This window comes from Peromyscus californicus, unplaced genomic scaffold (genome assembly GCF_007827085.1).
Source record: "Peromyscus californicus insignis strain IS unplaced genomic scaffold, ASM782708v3 Scaffold_8__1_contigs__length_139910024, whole genome shotgun sequence".
Taxonomy (NCBI): Eukaryota; Metazoa; Chordata; class Mammalia; order Rodentia; family Cricetidae; genus Peromyscus; species Peromyscus californicus.
This window is the reverse complement of record NW_026294606.1, coordinates 49,179,187-49,199,010: the sequence shown is the minus strand read 5'-3', so window position 1 is coordinate 49,199,010 and position 19,824 is coordinate 49,179,187. Positions and strand designations below refer to the sequence as shown.

Here is a 19,824-nt window from a genome sequence, read left to right as displayed (position 1 = left end):
GGGGGAGGGGATTAAGCATGATTTTGCTGATTTTGGAGAAGCATTTCATTGCCAACAAATAGAATTATTCAAACAAGGCAATAGTCTTTCCAGGGGAACCAGACACCCGACCCTGTAGATCCCACAGAACTTGCCTCTCACAGCCTGTACTCCCTCAACTGTCCCATGTTCCTAAGTGCAACCTGGTGTGGCTCTGTACACTGTGAGGTGTCCTTGTTTCCCAGGCTATAGATATTGTGACTCCATAGCTGCACCCCATTTCATCTGGCCAGGGTCAGGCACCATGTGTTTGGCCAGCCCAGTCACCTTTAGGGTAGCATCAACAAGATATAGAGAAGGTGAGCAAAACTACTTCCTGATCAATAGAGTGGCCAGGCCATGGTCAAAGACATTTGGTGAGAATGAATTATATGTCCTTGGTTAACGACCTTCATTGGTGATGGCTGCCTGGGGTGGACTTGAACTTATCCTGTGTGGCTCAATGAGGCCATCTCTTGTCCCAGAATGAAAACTATTGTTAGGTGGCTAGAGAGGAGGGTGGCTGGCAGGTTAGCCTCTGGACACCCACTTGTCCTAGCAGTGAGAGCATTGTACCCTGGCTGAGTGCCCCTTGGGTTCCACCGACCAAGCGGATCCTTTGGTGCTTCGTGTGCCTGGTGACCACATGGGCCACCTGTGCTTGGGTCTGTTCTAAACATGATCTGTGAATGTACGGCAGCAGCACGGATGAAGTGTGGCTCTTATGGGGCTTACAGAAGAGAAGGGACTCTCCACCCAGGGAGAATTCTGTTTGGCACCTTGGTTGATGTGATTCAGGGTAGTAACCTGCCTGCCCCTCCATTGCTGTTCCCCTTACCACGATCTATCTTTCCCATGACTTCTAAGGGCATTGAAGTGGCAGGCAGGGCAGGCTGAGGCCCCGGTGCTGATCAAAACAGAGAGGAGGCAAGCATTGGGTACTACTGCTCTCCCAGCCAGTGAACCTGACTTTGCTCAGCATGGCTGCTTCCCGTACCCAAAGAGCAAATCTTGCCATCAGGGAGTTGGATGGCCCCACCCAGGCTGCAAACAAGAGCACTCAACTGGATGGAGTCCAGACCCCCAAGAGATCCATGACTAGTCTGGAGGAAAGACCGTCAAGGACTTGTTTAATTTGAGCATTCCTTACAGCAGGCTACGTGCGTGATGCTGAAGTTGTAAAATGAACATTCCAGGGGCTGGGAGGAAGTGGCTCAGCAGCAGAGTGTTTGCCTAGCATGCACAAGGGTCTGGGTTTGATCTTCAGTACCACAATAAAAAAAAATCTAATGACGTGTATATTCTGGGTGCTTAAAATAACAGCTAAGTTCAAATTTCTTGGGCTAGGGATGTAGCTCAACATTAAAGCACTTCCCTAGCGTACATGAATGCTCAGATTCATAAAAAAAAATCAACAAAATCAATCTATATCACTTTTCTTTGCATTTTAAATTTTTTTAACTATTTTATTTCATTTAGATTTATGTGTATGTGCCTCTGTGTGTATGTGTGGTTGCCCTCAGAGGCCAGAAGAGGGCGTTGGATCCCCAGGAGTTACAGGCAGTATGTGGGTCCCAGGAGCCAAACTCAGGTCCTCTGGAAGAGCAGTAAGTATTCCTAAGCACTGAGCATCTTCAATTTACTCTGATATTTTTGAACAGTAGAAGAGAGGCACTCCAAAGAAAATGGTAAGGTTTTTGTATATTTGTTTTTTCAGGACTGCGGGTTGAACAAAGGTCCTCACACATACTTAGCAGATATTCTACCATTGAGCTTGTCTCTGGGCTCCGTTTTTACTCTGTTTGGTGACAGGGTCTTACTAAGTTGCCTAGGATAGCCTCATTCTGTAGCCCAGGCAGGCCCTGAACTCCCTATCCTCCTGCCTCAGCCTTCCTCCCAGTAACAGGCCTGTACCACCAGGCCAGCCAAAGATGAATCGTTTCCTTGATATACATGAGGGCTTGTCTGTGTACGGTTGTCTTCTGCTGTGAATACTCACTGAAAAACCAGGACTGTTTTTTCCCAAACACGTTTGCAAATGTCACAGGAATACACATCCTCTTTGGGATGCTCAAGTTAGCAGTTTCTGGGAGAAGTCAGGAGATGTGTGATGGAAATGTAGTAAGTCCCTGTAACGAAGCTGAACAGCTTCATCATCAACTTGACTGAATTACAATCACCATGGAAACACACCTCTAAGTGTGTTTATGAGAATTTGTCTAGAAAAGTCTGAGGAGGGAAGAACAGCCCTGAATGTTGGCAGCACCACCCCATGCGCTGGGGTCCTGGACCAAAAAGAAAGGAGAAAGGAAGCAGGCAGGCTCCGTGCCAGAACTTTTCTCTCTCTGCTTCCTGACTGCAGATGTAATGTGACCATCTGCCTCGTGTCCCTGTGAAGGATTGGATCCTGAAACTTTACACAAAATAGGTCCTTCCTTAAGCTGTTTTTTTGGGGGGGGCGGGGGAGTGTCAGGGATTTGGTCTCAGTAACAAGGAAAGTAACTAATCCATGAGGATCTCACACAAGTCAAGCACCTGCAGGATCATAGAGGAGTTCTGGAGAAGAATCCCAGCAGAATGTCCCCAGAAACCCCCGCACCTAGGGACAGGGACTGACTTGGAGGAAGCTAGGCCTTTGCCCATGATGAGAAAGTAGGTGTGATAAATCATAGGCTGATCACTGAAATTACCCTAGATTTCCACATGACTTGCAGCAAAACCACATCATTCAAAAGCACTCGAGCTTGGCCCGCATTAAAGAACAGCTCTAAGCCGCGCACCAATAATGCAGGACTCTAGTGACAGAAGAACAGATGCTCGGAAGCTTGCCTAACCTATTTAAGAAAATGAGTCTGGAGGCCGTTTCCACCATAGGGAAATTGTTAGAGCTAATTACCCATGACTACTATATTAAGTAAACTAGACACCCCCAATTCATTGGAATGCTGGAATTCTAGCTGATACTTAATTAGACTGCAGTTTATTTTTAGGTCCATGAATTAGTCTCTTAAATTATTTTATATGAATTTTATATTCCTAAAAATAACTCTTTCTAAAAATTTATTTATTTATGTACTTATTTATATATTTATGGAGACCCAAGGTCAATGTGAGGTATCTTCTTTCCACCTCATTGCTTTTGAACCAGGGTCTCTCACTAAACCTAGAGCTCAACGTTTCAACGAGGCTGGCTGACCATGGAGCTCCAGGGCTCCACCTCACTCTGCCCCCTAGTGCTAGGTTTGCAGACTCAAATCCCCGTGCCTGTCTTCTATGTAGAGCTGGGGATCTGAACTCTGGTCCTCACGCTTGGGCAGCAGGCACTTTGTGGGCTGAACCATCTCTGCAAGCCCTTCATTAACTCTTAGTCAGCATATAAAGGAGCAGACTTCACTGTGGCACATTTTCATACATAGCATCATTATACTGTGCTGTTATCCCCCTCTGGCTGCCCTCCTCCTCTCCCCTCTCTTAAAGAACAAATCCCATGAGAAAACTATCGGAAACGTCTAATGGTGGATTTGTCCTCATTCGGGAAGACAAAGGAAAACACTACAGACATTAAATCGCCTTATTATTGAATTCAAATTTTAAAACTTCTAACCAAGATTCATTTACCTACAAAATGGTACATTTATTTGGAGATTTAAAAAGTATGCATTTTATATTACTCCCCATGACATAGGACAAAGGTCTGCTGCACAGATTCAAAGTCATGCCTCTTGTAAAGGTATGAGGACTTGAACCAAAGTTGTAGAAATCAGATTCTGGGAGAACCTGACCATATTTCTAGTGCAGGATCAGGTTGCTAAGCAGTGACCTTTTCCTTTCAAAACAGGAAATCACATTCAAGGGCAAAGAAGAAAAGATCGTTATGACATGTATCCAAGTGTTCCCCCTTGGCCAGCCTACTTAGAAGCTTTTGACAGTCCCCAAACTGATTTCTGTGGAGTTTGGACCAGCCTTCCCTCCATCCCTGTGAGTGCTCATGCTCATTAAAACATGGTCTAAAACCTGGATCTCCTTTGTTGAATTCTCGTGTGTGTGTGTGTGTGTGTGTGTGTGTGTGTGTGTGTGTGTGTGTGTGTGAGAGAGAGAGAGAGAGAGAGAGAGAGAGACAGACAGACAGACAGAGACAGAGACAGAGAGACAGAGAGGGAGGGGGAGACAGAGACAGACAGAAAGAGAGTATATGAATGAGTGTTCACATGGGGAGGTGTGTGTGTGTGTGTAAGGGAAAAAAGGTTAATGGAATACTGTGACGTGAAATTGGGAGGGAATATGTGGGGGAAGAAAGTGACTCAGCCCGAGGGAGCAGGGGGTGTGACTGCAAGGGAGGGGAAATTAGAATATAATGACACATATGTAATGTAAGGCAACACCATGATGAACCTCCTCACTCTGTAGGCTAACTTTGAAAATGAATCAAGTAAGCTAGAAAAGAGGAGCTCTAGATGAGGGTCCATTTAACTGTGGAGAAGGTGCAGGGGAAGAGCTTGCTGGAAACCTCCCAAGCACAGCCATGGTTTACACTCAAGCCAGGGTTCCCAGATCCCACGGTCACTCCAGAAACACGCACAGTATAGAAGAAGACTGACACGTTAATGACGTCACTCTAAGGGACAGGGGTGTCTGGGGCCAGGGAGGGGACAGAGCAGTGCCTTGGCCGAAACCTGGATTTATCCACTGACGGCCCTGGTGGGACTCTCTCCCCCATTCCCACCACATATCAGGAGACATATCAGGAAATCCATCTGGGCAGGGGCTCTACAGGCCGCAGGAACCAGACAGCCAGGTGCCCTGCCATCCCTAGAGCTGGGATGATCTGATTGTCCCTTCTCCTCATCTCTGGGTTGTCCACAGGGTACAAGGTCAATGTTGTGATATAACAAGTAGCATGACGGCTTTGCAGACACCCCACAGGGCCATGGACAGCTAGGATCTGACCATTTTCGATCCTTACCTTGTTTGAACTTGAGGCTGTGGGTCATAAGAGATAACTCTGGGGCCTGATAAGAACCCCTTGCTGTTCGTCTGACCGAAAAACACTGCTGGGTGTCAATGAAATCTACTCCAAGCCTTCCCCAGCCAGAGCTCAGGGCTCACTCACATTCCCCCTTCTTCTTGATGATAACCATTGGCTCAGGGTTGGGCATGTGACCCATACTGTATGCATCATGGCTCTGGGTAGGCTCCCTGCCCGTCACCATCTTGAACACCATGGTGGGGTACTGGTGGTTCTCAGCCCCTCTTTCCTTCCTCAACAGGAAGTGTCACCCAAGAGCAAGAACAGCCCAGAGGACAGCAGAGCCACAAGGTTCTGAGCTGAGGCAAGAGCACCCTTAAATGTGTGGATGCGAAGCCCCTCGAGACCCCGAGCTAACAGTCTTTTCCTTCCTCCTTGTCTTCTCTCTCTCTCTCTTTTGGTTTTTGGAAACAGAGTCTCACTCTATAGCTCAGGCTGGCCTAGAACTTACTGTGTAGCTCAGTCTGGCCTGAAACTCCCAGCAATCTTCCTGTCTCGGCCTTCCAAACGCTAGGATTATAAGCAGGAGCCACCACATCCAACCCTTCCCTCCTTCTTAAACAGATTTGAGTCAGTTCGGTTCCTTGAACACAGAACCCGGCTGGCTTTCTTTCATCCCTGGTGAAATGCAATTTATAATCTGGTATCAAATGATTGACACATTTTAATAAGAAAATTCATTTCTGAGGACAATTGTGCCAGTTTCGAGCTAAGTTGCTGCTCTGTTTCTGTTTTACCACCTTCAATGAAGCAAACTGTATTTTGAGTAGTGCTTTGTTCCAGATACTCAATTACTCACAAGTTGAAGTCCTTACATTAACTGTTCTTACCTTTAGGGAGGCCGGTGTCTTGAATGGGATACTTGTCTGACTGCAGAAACGGACAAAAGCGGAGAGTTATTTTTAAATGTCAGTTCTGAGATCAAAGTGAAAAGAGAGCTTTGTGTTGGGTTTCAGTTTAAAACCTTGGAAGAAGGCTGGGGTGTAGCTAGCTCATCGGCAGAGTGCTTGCCTGGCATGCAGAAGGCCCCAGGTTCCATCCCCAGCGTTGCAATAGGAAGCAAATTAAACCCTCCAGGTCTTTAGCCTCAGGCTTATCGGCCGGCCTGACTCGCTGTTTCTCTTCGGAGCTGATAGGAATGAAATCAGAGTCGACAGGTTCTTGTCGGAACATGAAACAGAGTAACCCCCCTCTTAACTTCCTGGGCTCTGACCGCTAAACCACACTTCCTCCCTTCTGGGCTGTGCTCCTCTTCCTTTCAACTTCCTGCAGCCTTGTGCTCAGATTTTTGTCTTTGTGCATTCTGGGAGGGCATGTTTCTTCTCTCCATTTCTGTGACAGCCATTGGGGTCAACACATATGTGTTCTGGGCAATATTCACTGTTGTAGGACTCTATCCTGGGTTTGAATCCTGGGACAGGACTCCTTGTTAGATATTTTGAATGTTGAAAGAAAGTTAACTAAAAATAGATAATGTTAAAGGTTAAGACCAGACAAAGACCTAGGAACATCTAAGAAGTTCACTGCTGGTATGCATGAAGCAAGAAGAGGCTCTAACACTACTTTGTTGCTGTTTCAGAGAAGGTTGCATGTAGCCCAGGCTGGTTTCAAGCTTGCTATATAGCTGAAGATGACTTTAAATTCCTGTGTTTCAGAAGAGGTTTCATGTAGCCCAGGCTGGCTTCAAGCTTGCTGTGTAGCTGAAGATGACTTTAGACTCCTGAGCCTCCTGCCTCCACCTACAGAGTGTTATGATTACAAGTGTGTACCACCTTACTCAGTTTATGTAGTACTGGGGATCAAACCCAGGGCTTCATGTGTGCTGGGCAGGCACTCTATCCACTGAGCCACATCCTGAGCACAGGATCTAACTCTGTTTTTAGCCTGGAGATGATGATGCTACAGAGGATACCATGAGAAAGAAATGTATCTTTGGAAAACATGACTTTGGGGTTTCTGAGATTTCCTGGAAATACTTGGTGACTGCAGTGTGATGTAACAAGGCATGGAAAGTCAAAGTTGCCACCTACCATAGCAAAGGACAAAGTGCTGGGGTCTGTGTCCTCCACTGGCTCCTTTATGTGATCTGGGGAGAGACAAAGGGACAGGATTGTCTTTGAGACCAAAGTACAAATGAGGCCTTCCCTGTCATTTTCACATCTGAATGAGCTACCCTTTCCCAGCAATATAAATGCACTGTTACCTGTTCCTGCAACCCGAAGAGACCTGTGCATGTTACTTCAAGGAAGACAGCAAGGACGAGAAACAGAAAAACAAAACCATGATGCTCAGGACTCAAAACAACCAACCAACCAACCAACACAACAGGTTATTTATGTTCAACTACTGGGAGTTACAACCACTACCAATTATACAAACCTGATACAATCCCTGCAAGTGTGCACATGTGTGTTTAGGCCAAGGGACAACCTGAGGTGTTGTTTGTAGCAGTCATCTACCTTCTTATTTTATGAAATGGGTTCTCTCACTAGCCTGGAACTCACCAAATAGGTGAGGCTGGCTGGATAGCAAGTCCCAGGGATCTGCCTGTCTCTGCCTCTCTAGTGCTTAGATTGTAAGCGTGCTCTATCGCACCTGGTTTCTGTCCATTGGTTCTGGGGATCAAATTCAGGTCCCCATGCTTGCAAGGTAAGCATTTACTGACTGGACTATCTCCCCGGCTACTAACAACTCTACCTGTTAGGCTGGGTGTAACTTTAAGGATTTTATTCTGAATCCTGTAATTTACTTATTTCCTAGTCTCTGTAACTTGCATACACACACACACACACACACACACACACACACACACACACACACACACACATATATATATATATAATTTTAGGAGGCTGGAGAGATGGCTCAGTACTTAAGAGCACTTGGTGCTCTTATAGTTTGGTTCCCACTTCCAGGGGATCTGACACCCTCTTTTGACTTCTGCAGGCACCAGGCACACACAGGGCGAACATACATACATGCCTTTAAAACACTCATACACATAAAATAAAAACATCTAAAAAATTTTTTCTTAAAAAAAATCACTTTCAACTATTAAGAGTCTTGGGCTGGGGAGGTGGCCCAGGAGATAAGTCATTTGCCATGCAAGCATGAGGAGCAGAGTTTGAATTCCCATAACCCAATGAGCCAATCAGGTATAGCTGCTGTCTGCAATCCCAGCCCCGGAGAGGCAGAGACTGGGAGAGCTGGCTAACTAGACTAACTGGAACCTGCAAGGCGCAGGCTCAGCAAGAGATCATCCCCCAGTGAATAAAGGGAAGGGCTCCCCTCAGTGAATAAAGGGGAGACCCTCCCCCAGGGAATAAAGGGAAGACCCTCCCCCAGTGAATATGGGGAGCCCCTCCCCCAGTGAATAAAGGGAAGGGCTCCCCTCAGTGAATAAAGGGGAGACCCTCCCTCAGTGAATACGGTTGAAGAACAGTGGAGGATGGTTCTCAACATCAACCTTGGGCCTCCACATGCATACATGTGCACATGTACCTGTGCCCACACATGAAAAAAACATGTATCCACACAAACATACCACATACACATGGGGAAAATAGCTTGCTCCCGAGACAGACGGAAATGGTCTAGAAGAAGCATGCGTTCACACCTGCACGAGGATTCTCCTATCATTAAAAAAAAAATAAGCCGGGTGGTGGTGGCGCACGCCTTTAATCCCAGCACTCGGGAGGCAGAGCCAGGCGGATCTCTGTGAGTTCGAGGCCAGCCTGGGCTACCAAGTGAGTCCCAGGAAAGGCGCAAAGCTACACAGAGAAACCCTGTCTCAAAAACCAAAAAAAAAAAAACAAAAAACAAAAAAAAAAAAACAACAAAAAAAAAATAAATGAGGGAAAAGAAACAACTTCTGGGACTGGTGGTATGTGCCTACGATTCCAATACTTGGGAACTGAGAAAGGAGGATACGAGTTTGAACCCAGTCTGAGCTACATAGAAAAAAAAAAAGTATGAGAAAAAAAGACGTAAGAGTGGGGAATGGCCGTGACGGCTGGGAAAGGCGCAATGTCTCCCACAGCGTCAGTGAGGAGCAAACAGGGATGTCAGAAGAAGAGAACAGCAGTCAGTTGTGGCAGAGGCTGGGGTCTCATGTAACCTTGGGTAAACATTGAACTTGGGGAAACCTTGAGGTGTGACCTTGGAGGAGCCTCTACTGCCCTCAGATGAGTCCTGAGGTGAGATGTTGCTGCCATCAGACGGGCTTTAAGCTGCCTGTGCCTTGGAACGTCCTCTGGGACATGAAATCAAATTCAGGTCCTCTGGCCCCTGGACGCCACATGTCCGATGATCACTGGTTGGGCTAGACATGGAGGTCACCTGGGCAGCTGACCTTCTGCTCCTCAGAACCTCGCTGCCATCTGTGACATCAGAAGGCGGGTCTGCTTGAGGCCAGCAGGGCGTTTGCTGGTTTGCTTTCTGAAGCACAAGGTCCCAGAAAACTCAGGAAAGGCATGTTGAGAACTGGGTACAAGAGACATGCTCAAGTCTTTTGTTGTTATTATTTTTTGTTTTGTTTTTGAGACAGGCCCCCATGGAGTCCAAGCCGACCTTGAACTTTCAGTGTAAGGGAGAACGGCCTTGACCTTCTGATCCTCCGGCCCCTGCCTCCCTGGTGCTGGGATGACATGTGTTTGTCATTACTCCTGGTTTCTGAGGTGCTGAGGATGACACTCGGGGCCTCGTGTGTGCCCGGCACACACTCTCCCGACTGAGCTACACCCTCAGACTCCACATGTCTTTTCTTATTTTCATTCATCATACACGCTTGACTGCCCTGGCCTTTGCTGTAGACCGGGCTTTAGATTAAGTTCTTATTTGTTTGGCTGTCAAATGAGTTCATAGACCCGGGTCCATGGTGGTGCCCCACACGCCACCTCTGATCCAGTGCCTTCTGCTGGCAGCTGGTGTAGGTCAGGCCCCGCAGCTTTTGTTCTCACAGGCCCAGAGGTGTGTGTGCCAAGGAGGCTGTAGGGGGGAGGGCTGTTCCTGCTTCTTTGAGACAGATCTAGAAGTCGAAAGTTTTCTAAAAGCCTTACCTGGAGGCCTTGAAGTTGAATGTTTACAATACGATTAAGTATAAAATCAAATCATTTATCTAAAGCTTGAAAATGTTTGTTTTTACAAGCCCCAGGTATCAGCAGGTTGAGCCCACAGGCAACGCTTCAGTGCCAGATGGGATGTGGGGCACCAAGGGGCCTGAAACAGAAACGGACGGGGGTGGAGTGTGTGCGCCCCAAAGAGGGCAGAGCTAGCAGTCTTCTCTGGGGTGATGGGAACATTCCCCTGCCCCCAGCTGTCACCCACTGTCTGGCCAAGTTTCCCTCCCCAGAGCTGCCTCAACCACCCCAAACAAGTTCAGATCACCCCACACCAGCTGGCAGCTGCCTGCTGCGGTAACTGGGGTTCCTCCCTCACAGGCAGGCACCTTCTAGAGAGTTCTACCTGGTAAACCCATGGGGGTCCCTGACGGGGTACCAGTAGGCTCTCAGCACCGGATTCAGGTCAGAATGAGCAGGCTAGACCGTCATTCAGAACCTCTGGACCCCATTAACCTGTAATGTTAGGAGTTATCGGGAGCCAGGTGTGACTGCACACGTTTCCAGCATTCTGGAAATGGAGGCAGAGGTTCATGAGTTCAAGGCCAACTTGGACTACATAGTGAGCTACAGCCCACCCTGGGCTATCGAAAAAGCCTCTATCTCAACAAACAGTGACAACAAAAGAACTCGTATGTCGCCTTCCCATATCAGTCTGTGACAGTGACTATGGGCGCCCCACAGTGAACGGCATCTTCCAGCTGAAAGTCCCCAGCCCTGACACCTGAAGTAACAGCTAGAATCTCTCCTTCCCTCATGCCCACTCTGCACTGCACCACATGTATGGTTTCTGTGATATCCTGACACATGTGTTGCTTTCTCTCCTCAGATCTTGCTTGGAAGTCCCTTCCCAAGGCAGGCCATCCGACATCTGGGAGCTGTGCATCAAAAACTCTCGGAGCTACCCCATCTGAGCTCGTGTTTGAGAAGGGTCCCATATTGGAGAGGGGATGGGGAAGGTCCAGGAAGACGAGGTGAAGAAGACTCACTGGGGACCCTCTCAGGTTATCAGCATTCGAACAGCCTCCTTGTCAGGTCATAGTTTCTACACACGGGGTTGTACACACGGGGTTGTTCAGGCTTTAATCCAGCCCTGCAATGAAACCTCCATATAAACTTAAAATAAAGGGTTGGGGGAGACGGCTTAGCTGGTAGAGCACTTTCCTAGCATTCACAAAACCCTGGGTTCGATTTCTAGCATTCCATAAATCCTGTGTAGTGGTGCACGACTGTAATCACAACACTCAGGAGGTGGAAGCAGGAAGATTAGGAGTTCAAGGTCATTCTATGTAGCTAGCTCGAGGACAACCTGGGCTACTTCAGATACTATCTCAATTTAAAAGAAAAAAAAGGACTGTGTTCAAGGAGCTTCTGCTCAGCTGAGCACATGAACACCTGGGTGGTGGCACCCCGAGACGCTAGGAAGCTTCAGGGCTCCATGCACCTTCTTTCCCCATGCCTCTCTCTGAGTGTCTGTTTCTGTATCTGTGTCCTCTGTAGAATCCTTCGAGGGCCGAAGGGGATGGAGAACCCTGTGACAGAGCACTGCGGTCCATCCCCAGCACCACAGAAACAAACAGAAAACCTAGGAAAGGTTAGTAAACATTTTTTCTAAGCCGATTCGCCAAGCTTCATGGAATTGTCAGAAGCACAGGCTCTCCAACACAGACATGCAATCTTAGGGGAGGTGGCAGTCTTGGGGACAAGCCCTCAACCTGTGAGATCTTCCACCACCTCCTTGTAGTATCAGAATTAAGCTGGATGAGAAGAACCCCGGCTAGTGCCATAGAAGACCCGCTTGCTGAGGAAGGGACCTCATACCTCTCTTGGTCACATAAGTGACTCGTGTGACAGAACCTCAAGGAAGCCTTGTAGCCATCCTGAGAAAGCTATGAGAACCACCCCCCACCTCCACAGTGTGTGCTCAAGCTCATGGATACACAGAAAAAGCCGGCTTTGAGTCCGAGACCTCAAGCTTGGCTGATCTTCTAGCATCAGAGGCTTTTAGAAGTGGCTCAGGCCAAGTTCACCAGACAGTCTCAATTGTGGATGTCATCATGTCCAGGCTTGTCCTATTTGTTTACTTTCAATAATGCTTTTCATTTTTAAAGTTTCATTTATTTAGTGTATGATTTTGTGTGTGTGTGTGTGTGTGTGTGTGTGTGTGTGTGTGTGTGCGCACACGCGCGCGCGCACTCATGTACATATGAAAGTCAGAGGACAACTTTGAGGAGCTGTCCTTCCCTTTTTATGTAGGCTTAGGGGATCAAACTCGGGTTGTCAGGCTTGGGCAGCAAGCGCCTTCATTCCCTGAGCCCTGTCAATGGCCCTGTTTCCTCTTTTTATAAAGACACCTCATATGGGTTAGCAACCTGCTCTTATGACCTCAATTTATCTAGATTATCTTACTAAAAACCCTGTTTTCAAAAAAGGTCGCATTCTGAAATACTGGGTGGTAAGACTTCAACATAACTTTTTCTGAGGTGTTAGGGGTTAGAACTTAGGGTCACAGTCCATCCATGTCCATTCCCCATTCCTATCCTTCCCATTTGCAGAATACTCACTCTCCCCCAAGCCTTAATCATGATCACATTGAATCTAAATCCAAAACCTCATCTATTCAGCCTCAACCCCGAGATCTAATCTTCTCACCTCCAGAGTCAGCTTGAAGGGGGAGAGCTAACCTTCTCACCTCCAGAGTCAGCTTGAAGGGGGAGATCTAACCTCACCTCCAGAGTCAGCTTGAAGGGGGAGCACCCCAGAGCCTCTGCAGGAGGGACCAGCTGCAGTGTCTCAACCATGAACAAAGTGACATCTCCCTTTACCTAGTACATCCTGGTCCTAAGCAGCAGTTTGCCCCAGAAAGTTTAAATATGCCCGAAGATGTCTGTTCAGAGAAAATAAAGAGGGAATCGTGTTTGGCTCCCAGTTCCCCAGGCAAGAGCGGGGCCCTTTGTGTGTTCTGGACTCTTTGAACTTGGGATTTCAGAGGTTTTTTTTCTTCTTTTCTTTCTTTCTTTTTATTTCTCCCCCACCCCTAACTTTCTCTCACCCACAGCTGTTTTCGTTCCTGCTTGTAAAAATTCAGGATCACAGACACTCAAAGCCGCAGAAAGGCTGCCGTTGGCGTTGACGGCTCCTTTCTCTCCCGTCATGGTGCTGAACTAGCTAGGGAAGGGGCCTGTGTCAGACAAGGGTGTTCCTGTGAGGTCCTTGGAGAACGGCCTTCCCTACTGACCCAGTAACAAGAATCAAACTGATCAGGGAAGAGATGAAGGGTGTGAGGGGAGATTCAGAAGCGGGAGATATAAGAAAGGCTAAGAAGCATTATAAGTAAGAGAGGCAGGCCTGGTAGCACAGGCCTGTCATCCTAGATACTTGCAAGGCTGAGGCGGGAGGGTGGGAAGTGGAAGGCCCACGTGAGCACAAAGTGAGTTCAAGGCCAGTGTGCAGCTCAGGGAGACCCTGCCTCAAAACGAAATGTAAGCAGAGGATTGGGCTGCAGCTCAGGGATAAAGCACTTGCTTGTCAGGAGCAAGGCCCCAAGCTCCATGTCTAGAACCCCCAGGACCACAACAAAAGTAAAATGAGATGGAGGACACATTGGGGAACCCCACAGAGAAGGAGACGGGAAAATTACAGATGCCCACCCCCTCCACTCTTGCTCCCTATGGTTGCCATGGAGACGTAGCAGGCTGGACCAGTTCTGCACACATGACTGACTCTGGAAGTGGTTCACCCTGGATTTGGCCAGGACTCATGTATACTTATAGGAGGGTGAGGGAGGGCTGAGAACAGGTAAGACACCCCCAAAAGCACAGTCCGGACCTGGACAAGGACTTCCACAGAACACCCAGGATAGGCAGAGAAAATGGGACCTTGAACCAGGGGACAGCCACATGACTATGGTGCCACTATGGTGCTTAGGTAATAAGGTATCCCACCTCCTCACTTGGTCATTCTTTGTTAGGCCTTAATATCCAAATAAACGTGAATAGCCAGAATTTAGTCACATCTGACAGACAACGGTAGATCGGTGAGGGAGGCTGCGAAGGACAGCTGCCTCCTGTCCCATCACTGCTATTGTCTTTCCAGGGGACCTCCAGCGTCTTGAGAAGTTTCTTAATGCCCAAGTTGTTTTTTCTTTTTTCTTTTTTTAAATTAACTCCATGGGGACTGGAGAGATGCTTCAATGGTTAAGAGCATCAGCTGCTCTTCCAAAGGACCTGAGTTCAATTCTCAGCACCCACATGGCTGCTCACAACCATCTGTAACTCCAGTTCCAGAGGCTCCAACGCCTTCCTCTGGCCTCTGAGCGCACCAAGCACACAAGCGGTGCCTATAATGGAGGCAAAACACCCATGCACATATACATAAAACTAAGTTTTAAAAATTAACTTCATGGCCTGGGGAGATGGCTCAGTGGTTAGGAACATGTTGCTTTTCCAGAGGACCCAGGTTCAGTTTCTACCATCCACATGGACCTGATACTTTCTTCTGATCTCCACAGGTTACAGGCACATACATACATACATACATGCAGGCAAATCATTCATACACAGAATAAAATAAGTAAGTCTAAAAAAAGTTTAGTTAACTTCACAAGACAGCATAATGATATATCCCCTCCTGTGCATGCGCGCATGCGCACGCACGTGTGTGTGTGTGTATGTGTGTATGTGTGTGTGTGTGTGTGTGTGTGTGTGTGTGTGTGAGAGAGAGAGAGAGAGAGAGAGAGAGAGAGAGAGAGAGAGAGAGAGAGAGAGGGACGGGGGACTAAGAACTGGACCTAGGGCCCCATGCATAGCAGGTCAGAGCACTCTACCACTGAGCTATATCTTCACCATGGGGGGGGGGGGCGGGGGGAACAGGTCTTTTTTCTTCTTTCACTTTTCAAGGTGAACTTAGTTGACATGTGCCACTTGGTGAATAAATTTCTCAGGAAGCAATACAGGAAGAACTTTTTTTCCCCCTCAGTTTGAAGCAATTTCATTAACTTCTGTGTCATCCATTCATCCACTCATTTCTGCACTCGCTGAAGTAAAACGTGTCTACACGGGGCTTTGTGTGTACTGGGCACTGTGGTGGGACTTAGGGGAGAGCTACAGGCGAGGCAGCCACATTCTAGCTGGAGCTCACTTCCCAATGGAGAGAGTGACACCGGCCAAATGGAATCTAGAAACAGTGGAAGGAAGGTTCCAGAAGAGCCGAGAGAGTGCTCTCAGGCTGGGCGGGGGCCGGGCCTGGAGAAATAGGGGGTATGGGGTAGGGAAGGAAGGGTGCAGGGAGATTTCCAGGCGGAGGAATCCCTGGGAGCCAGAGGCCAGGAGGCACATAATACAGAGCTTTTCAGAGGATAGAAGGGAGGCAGTGTGGCTGTCATGTCAAAAGCAAGTGACCAACAGTGTTGAAAGGCTGGGCAAAGGATGTCAGGATGGAGGGCACAGAGGAACCCCTCCAGGGTCTGGAATTTGTCCAGAAGTGAGTCTAACAGGAGGGTCACAGATATGCCTGATCAAGAATAATTCACTCTGACCGCTTTTGGAGGACCGTTGACAGATAGTATACATCGGTGTGGAAACTCCAGGATGGTTTCAGAACGCCAGGAGAAAGAGCGTGGTCTGAGGTTGGAGAGCTGAAAGTTTCAGTCAACCCGCTCGCTGTAGTTGTGCACATCAGCACCACCCATGTGTGCACTTCAGAAGTGGAAGGGCCAGGTGGGGTGTCTGGATGGAAGCGCTCATGTGTCGAGACATGTATTCCATGGAGGAACCTCCTTGATGGATAGATTCCCAGGAACGGGAAAGGATATTCTTAATATCTCCCGGGCCTGAATATGTTCTTCACCATTCCCTGCCAAAGGGACCCCCGAAGGAGGCCTCCTTCCCCTTTGTGGGGAGTCCCAGTCCATCTCTCCCTGAAGAGTTCACCTAGAGGTTTGGATTCCACCTCGTGAAGTGAGAGACACACTGGCTACACTCTGTTCACACTACTCCACACATCCAGAGATTTGAAGGTCCCTTTACTGCAAGTTTTGGGCATCCATTCAGTATGGGCCAAGCTAATGAAGACCATAGCTGCAACTCTAATCCTATAATACTGTAACTGTCTTCTAAGGTCATATATCTACCCCTACATACACAAGGCTTTGTGTGGGGGGGTATATGTACATGTTCATGTGGGTACGTGCACGTGTGCAGGTGCTCATGCTCCTTTGTGTGTACAGACTAGAAGTCAATTTCATTAACTGCTCTCTGTCTTGTGTGTGTGTGTGTGTGTGTGTGTGTGTGTGTGTGTGTGTGTGTCATGTATACGCACATTGTGTGCAGGCATATGCAGCTGTGTACACATGTAGGCCAGAGGAGGATGTCAGGCACCCTGCTCTATCATTCTCTACCCACTTGAGGCAGGGTCTCTCTCTGAAGCTGGAGCTAAGCTGGTGGCCAACAAGTCCCAGGGATCTTCCTGTCTCCACCCCACTCTCCACACTCTCCACAGCCCTAGGGTTACAAGCATGGGTGCCATGGCTAGGGTTTTTATGTGAGTGCTGAGAATTTAAACTCAGATTAGAATTCAGGTTCACACACTTGAGCAGCAAGCTCTGTTTACCCACACAGCCATTGCCCTAACCTCTCTCCACATTTTGAGACAGGGTCTCTCACTGAACCTGGAACACATCCATTTGCCTTGGCTGGCTGGTCAGTGAGCTCCTGGAATCTGTCTGTCTGTCTGTCTCAAACAGTCCTCCCAGCACTGGGGTTACAGGTGGGTGACACCATGCCTGAGTTTTAATATGGGTGCTGAGGATCAGAACACAAGTACTCATGCTTGCTTGCTTGGCAGGCACTTTGCTACCTGAACTGTCCTGCCGGCCCTCCCTGAGGCTTGTTACACTGATGTCACTGCTGAACTGGTTTCCACCGCCCTCTCCCCACACTTTCTCTGGTGCCAGAGATGTTGGGGTGCAGCTCAGGCAAATGTTACCGGTATCCTCCTCACCCAGTGAATTTCCTCTCTCCATCTTTGAAATCCCCCCACCAGTATCATTTAATAAGTCTGGGACCATTATGACTAAAATTAGCCCCAAACACCCCTTAGCATCTTATCAATAAGGTTCTCAGCACAGGAAGGGTAGTGTTGGGAGTAGGACCAGGATGAGAGAATCGTTCCCTTTATTTCCCATTCTGTTCTTGCAAACAATGGGAGGGATGGCCAATTCGTTTCAATTGATAGCCTTCTGATCATGCCACACTTGAATAATTTGGTTCTTTCTTCGATGTCACCAGTAAACATCCCCCTCCCCAAATCAGCCCTTCAAGGTGTCCATGTGGCCATTGGGCTTAATCTTCCAGCCACTACCAGACATATGGTATCTCCTCAGTCAAGTCAAGCCATTAATAGGGGCTGAACAGCTGAACTCTGTCCCTGCACCGGCTCAAGAAATGAAATGTGAAACACAAGCAGTCACATCTATCCCAGCAGTCCCGACTGACCGGTCTGGTTCTGGATGGCTCTCACCAGAGCTTCCAACCTCAACAAAACCAGAGAGACCCAGTGTACTCCGAGGGACACACCATCCATTCATCAGGCATGTTCCACAAACACCGATGAAATGTTTAGCTAGGTTGCAGGAGGACAGGGGGAAATCCCTGGAAGATGAAGTTTAAAGAGAATTTTACTTAAATGCACGCAGGGAGAAGCGATAAAAAAAATCTAGGTGCTGGCCTCAGGTATAAAAGCACAGCGTTTTTATGTACTAACGGGGCTAGAGGCCTCCACAGGTGGGATCTGCGAAGGTGGGCTCAACCTCGCAGCTCTGTGGATAGTATAATAGTTTATACTACAGCTCGGAAGGTAAGACTTAAACAGAAGCAAAACCATCTCAGCAAAGTGGAGCCAGGAGGGAGAAGGCATGTGAGTGGGGAGCAAGGGAGGGCCTGGGAGGGGGCGCAGACTCCTTCTATGTTCTTCTCTGCCAAAGGTTTGCCGACTTGTTTCAACCTGGCACCCGCGTGGCCCAGAACAAAAGCGCTCGTCTGGGCCTCCGCGTGGGGAGAGGAACCACGCACACCTTGCCCCCGTGTGCAGGAGGCGAGCAGGTCAGCTGCTGCTCACAGAGGGGAAGCACAGGGGTAAGAATGGGAGAGGTAGGGCAGTGTGCCACCACTGTCCTCATCCAGCCTGGCACACATTTGGCGCAGGCCCTGGTGTCCTGAAGCGCTCTCAGGGGTGACTGGGGTTCAATCTCACGAACCCAGCTAGTGGTCACGCTCCAAGTGCGGGCGCGGCACGGTGCCACTTTACCTGAGCGCAGAGGGTCATCCGGAGAAGCCATGAAGACCAGGAGGGGACAGACGAGTGTCCGAGCGGGGCTGGGCAGCCTCTGGGACCCCAAAGAACAGCAGGATCGCCGGGACCCAATCTCCTGCGTGGCAATGCGCGACTCTAGGGCTCTGCGGGCTGCCCTGCTGCTGCTGCGCTGCTCCTCCTCCTCCTCCCTTCCCTCCTCCTCTTGATCTCTGCCACTTCTTCCTCGTGATCACTTCCTGCAATTAGTAAAGCCCCTTCCCGGCGCGAGCGTCTCTCCAGAACTCTGAAGAGGATCTCGTGGTTGCGGTTGGACACGAGAGGACCCGGGGGTTCCGGAGCACGTGTCCTGCCGGTACCTAGGGCCTAGTGCGCAGGTCCCACCACGGGGGCACACGCGATCGCAGCTGGAAGGGCCCTTCAGCCAACCTTGCACCCGCTGCCGCACGCGCGGGTGGCTTTCCTGGTTCCTAATCTCGCCCTCAGCTAGGACACCAAAGCGCTCCCAGCGTGCTCCTTGCACAGGCCCGGGCTGAGACGCCTGCCGGCGATCTGATGTTTGAACAGTTTCCTAATCTTCAGGCAGCCTGAAAGGCTGCATGACCGCACACGCTAGCACTTTCTATTTTGATGTTTCTTTGGCATTAGTTACTGCCTGACCTCCTAGGTGAGCGCTACACAAAGGAGCGGGAAGAAAAGCCAGTCTCAAGGTCTCTTGCTCACTCGTCTGGAGGAAAAAAAAAAAAAAAAAAGCAGTGTAAGGTTCTGTCAGAAATGCAGAACCCATTGGCCTTTGAATGAATTAAGATTTAGTTTAAGTGGGATTTTATGCTAACTAAGTGATCAGAGAATAACCACAGGGGGAAGGTATGTACACGTAAGTCCAGTGCCTACGGAATCCAGAAGAGGGCGTTGGATCCCCTGGAGTTGGAGTTGCAGGTGGTTGTGCCCCTGCTAGGAACTGAACTTGGGTCCTCTTCAAGAGCAATAAGCACTCTTCATGCTAAGCCACCTCTCCAGCTCTAGTGGCCACATCTTCACTAACTGTTAGGTTACAGACAATTTAAATTTAATAGGAATCTCGGAAAGGTATCAGATCATCTGTTTCTGCCCTTGGACATAACCATAGACCTATAAAAAGGAGATGAAAGGAGACAGCAGCCCGGAATGTAGTTCAGTAGGAGAGTGCTTGCCTGGCATGTGTAGGCCCTGGGTTTAAAACCTGGTACTGCAAAAATAAACATTTTAAATTAAAAGTTCATTTTAATCCCTGCCTGATGATGTACGCTTGTATTCCCAGAACAGAGGAGTTTAAAACCAGCCTGAACTTTATGGTGTAATGCTATCTAAAAAAAA

The 19,824-nt window shown here is 48.6% G+C and overlaps 1 protein-coding gene across 1 annotated transcript in view; it reads right to left on the bottom strand.

The window, feature by feature from the left end:
• The window catches only part of Edaradd (EDAR associated via death domain), a 44,169-nt gene extending 24,987 nt beyond the window's left edge, over nt 1-19,182 (bottom strand). Inside the window, exons 1-3 of the mRNA XM_052728841.1 lie at nt 18,466-19,182; nt 7,075-7,130; nt 5,875-5,914 (exon numbers count right to left, since the gene is read on the bottom strand). Coding sequence (XP_052584801.1) covers nt 5,875-5,914; nt 7,075-7,130; nt 18,466-18,496 — 127 coding nt within the window. The 5' untranslated portion in view covers nt 18,497-19,182. The remainder of the gene's footprint in view (nt 1-5,874; nt 5,915-7,074; nt 7,131-18,465) is intronic.
• Between the last annotated feature and the right edge of the window lie 642 nt (nt 19,183-19,824).